This window comes from Trypanosoma conorhini, assembly GCF_003719485.1.
Source record: "Trypanosoma conorhini strain 025E chromosome Unknown Tco_14.4_contig_01597, whole genome shotgun sequence".
Classification (NCBI taxonomy): domain Eukaryota; phylum Euglenozoa; class Kinetoplastea; order Trypanosomatida; family Trypanosomatidae; genus Trypanosoma; species Trypanosoma conorhini.
In genome coordinates, this window is record NW_021705681.1 from 1 (window position 1) to 1,144 (window position 1,144).

Below are 1,144 nucleotides of genomic sequence, written 5' to 3' on the forward strand. Positions count from 1 at the left end.
ATTTTAGTGACCGAAGCAAACGTGCCTTTTTAACTGACTTTGGCGTTTCGGAGTTCTTTGACGCCTCCAATCGTGAGAGACTTGAGGCCATGATGCAGGAGAGCATGGCAGCTAGTAGGACCCTCGGTGGGCCGCAGCAGGGGCAAGGTCTTCCTATTAAAGGAACAAAAGGGACTATGCTGTATGTGGCTCCGGAACTTTGGCGCGGTGACAAGTCCTACGCGAGGCCGGTCGATATGTGGGCATTAGGAGTCACACTTTATATTCTTCTTACCGGAAGGTTACCATTTAGTACCCTGGAGGATATTATGGATCCATCCCTTCCCGTGATCCCCACCTCCTACGGTAGCCAGTGGACGGAGTTGCTCCAGGGCTTACTAAACCGTGACCCCAGCAAACGCATGACCGTTAGAGCAGCACGGGCTATTATAAAGAGCATGAATGTAGAAGATTACACTCCCGAGGAGAACCTGGGTCAGGCACCAACGGCGGTTACGGATGACGACATATCCCACGCCCTGACTCTCGCGCAGCACAAGAAAGATCAAGACGACGTTGAGTGGCTGTTGGGTCAACTTCCTGACGAGGGACGCGATGGGCCGCTGAGGCGGTTTTCGAGGAAATCCGTGGACACCGAGGAGTATGCCGGCGATTACTACCTGCCTTCTGTGATGTCTGGTAGTGGCAATACTTTCCAATTTGGCGCCGCTGCGGACGCTGCCAGGGACTTGGACAACGTCAATGGCCCAGGTAGAGGCAGCACCAATGTGTTCGTGCGGACGCAGACTCCTACCTCGAGCGGTGAAAAGGGGAATCCCCTTCGCGGGAGCGGGAGCTTTTCCCCAAAGGAAGTGCAGTCCTCTTTAGAAGAGGGAGGAGCAGGTCCCGTTGCCGTGACAACCACGGAGACGAACGTTTCCGGCCCGGGGGGTAATCTGTCAGGGGCGACTGCAAGAGTAGTGACCAGGGGCCGCTTCAAGGGCAAAGGGGGATTTCTCGCAGTGCTCAGGGATGCGCTATCATTTTCCCGCTGCAAGAAGTCAAAGCTCCGAAGCCAGTGAAGTGAAGCACAACGCGGTGAATGGGTAGCCAACGCTGATGACTCGGCCACCCCATACACCGTAATTTTTTTTTTATTTCGCTT

At 54.7% G+C, this 1,144-nt stretch overlaps 1 protein-coding gene across 1 annotated transcript; it reads left to right on the top strand.

Annotated features, from left to right (window-relative positions):
• Tco025E_10295 (protein kinase) lies at positions 1–1,061 on the top strand (the record flags this gene model as incomplete). The annotated part of the gene is made up of 1 exon (XM_029377074.1): positions 1–1,061. A coding segment is annotated over one exon (1,061 nt), but the record flags the coding sequence as incomplete, so codon positions are not given.
• Between the last annotated feature and the right edge of the window lie 83 nt (positions 1,062–1,144).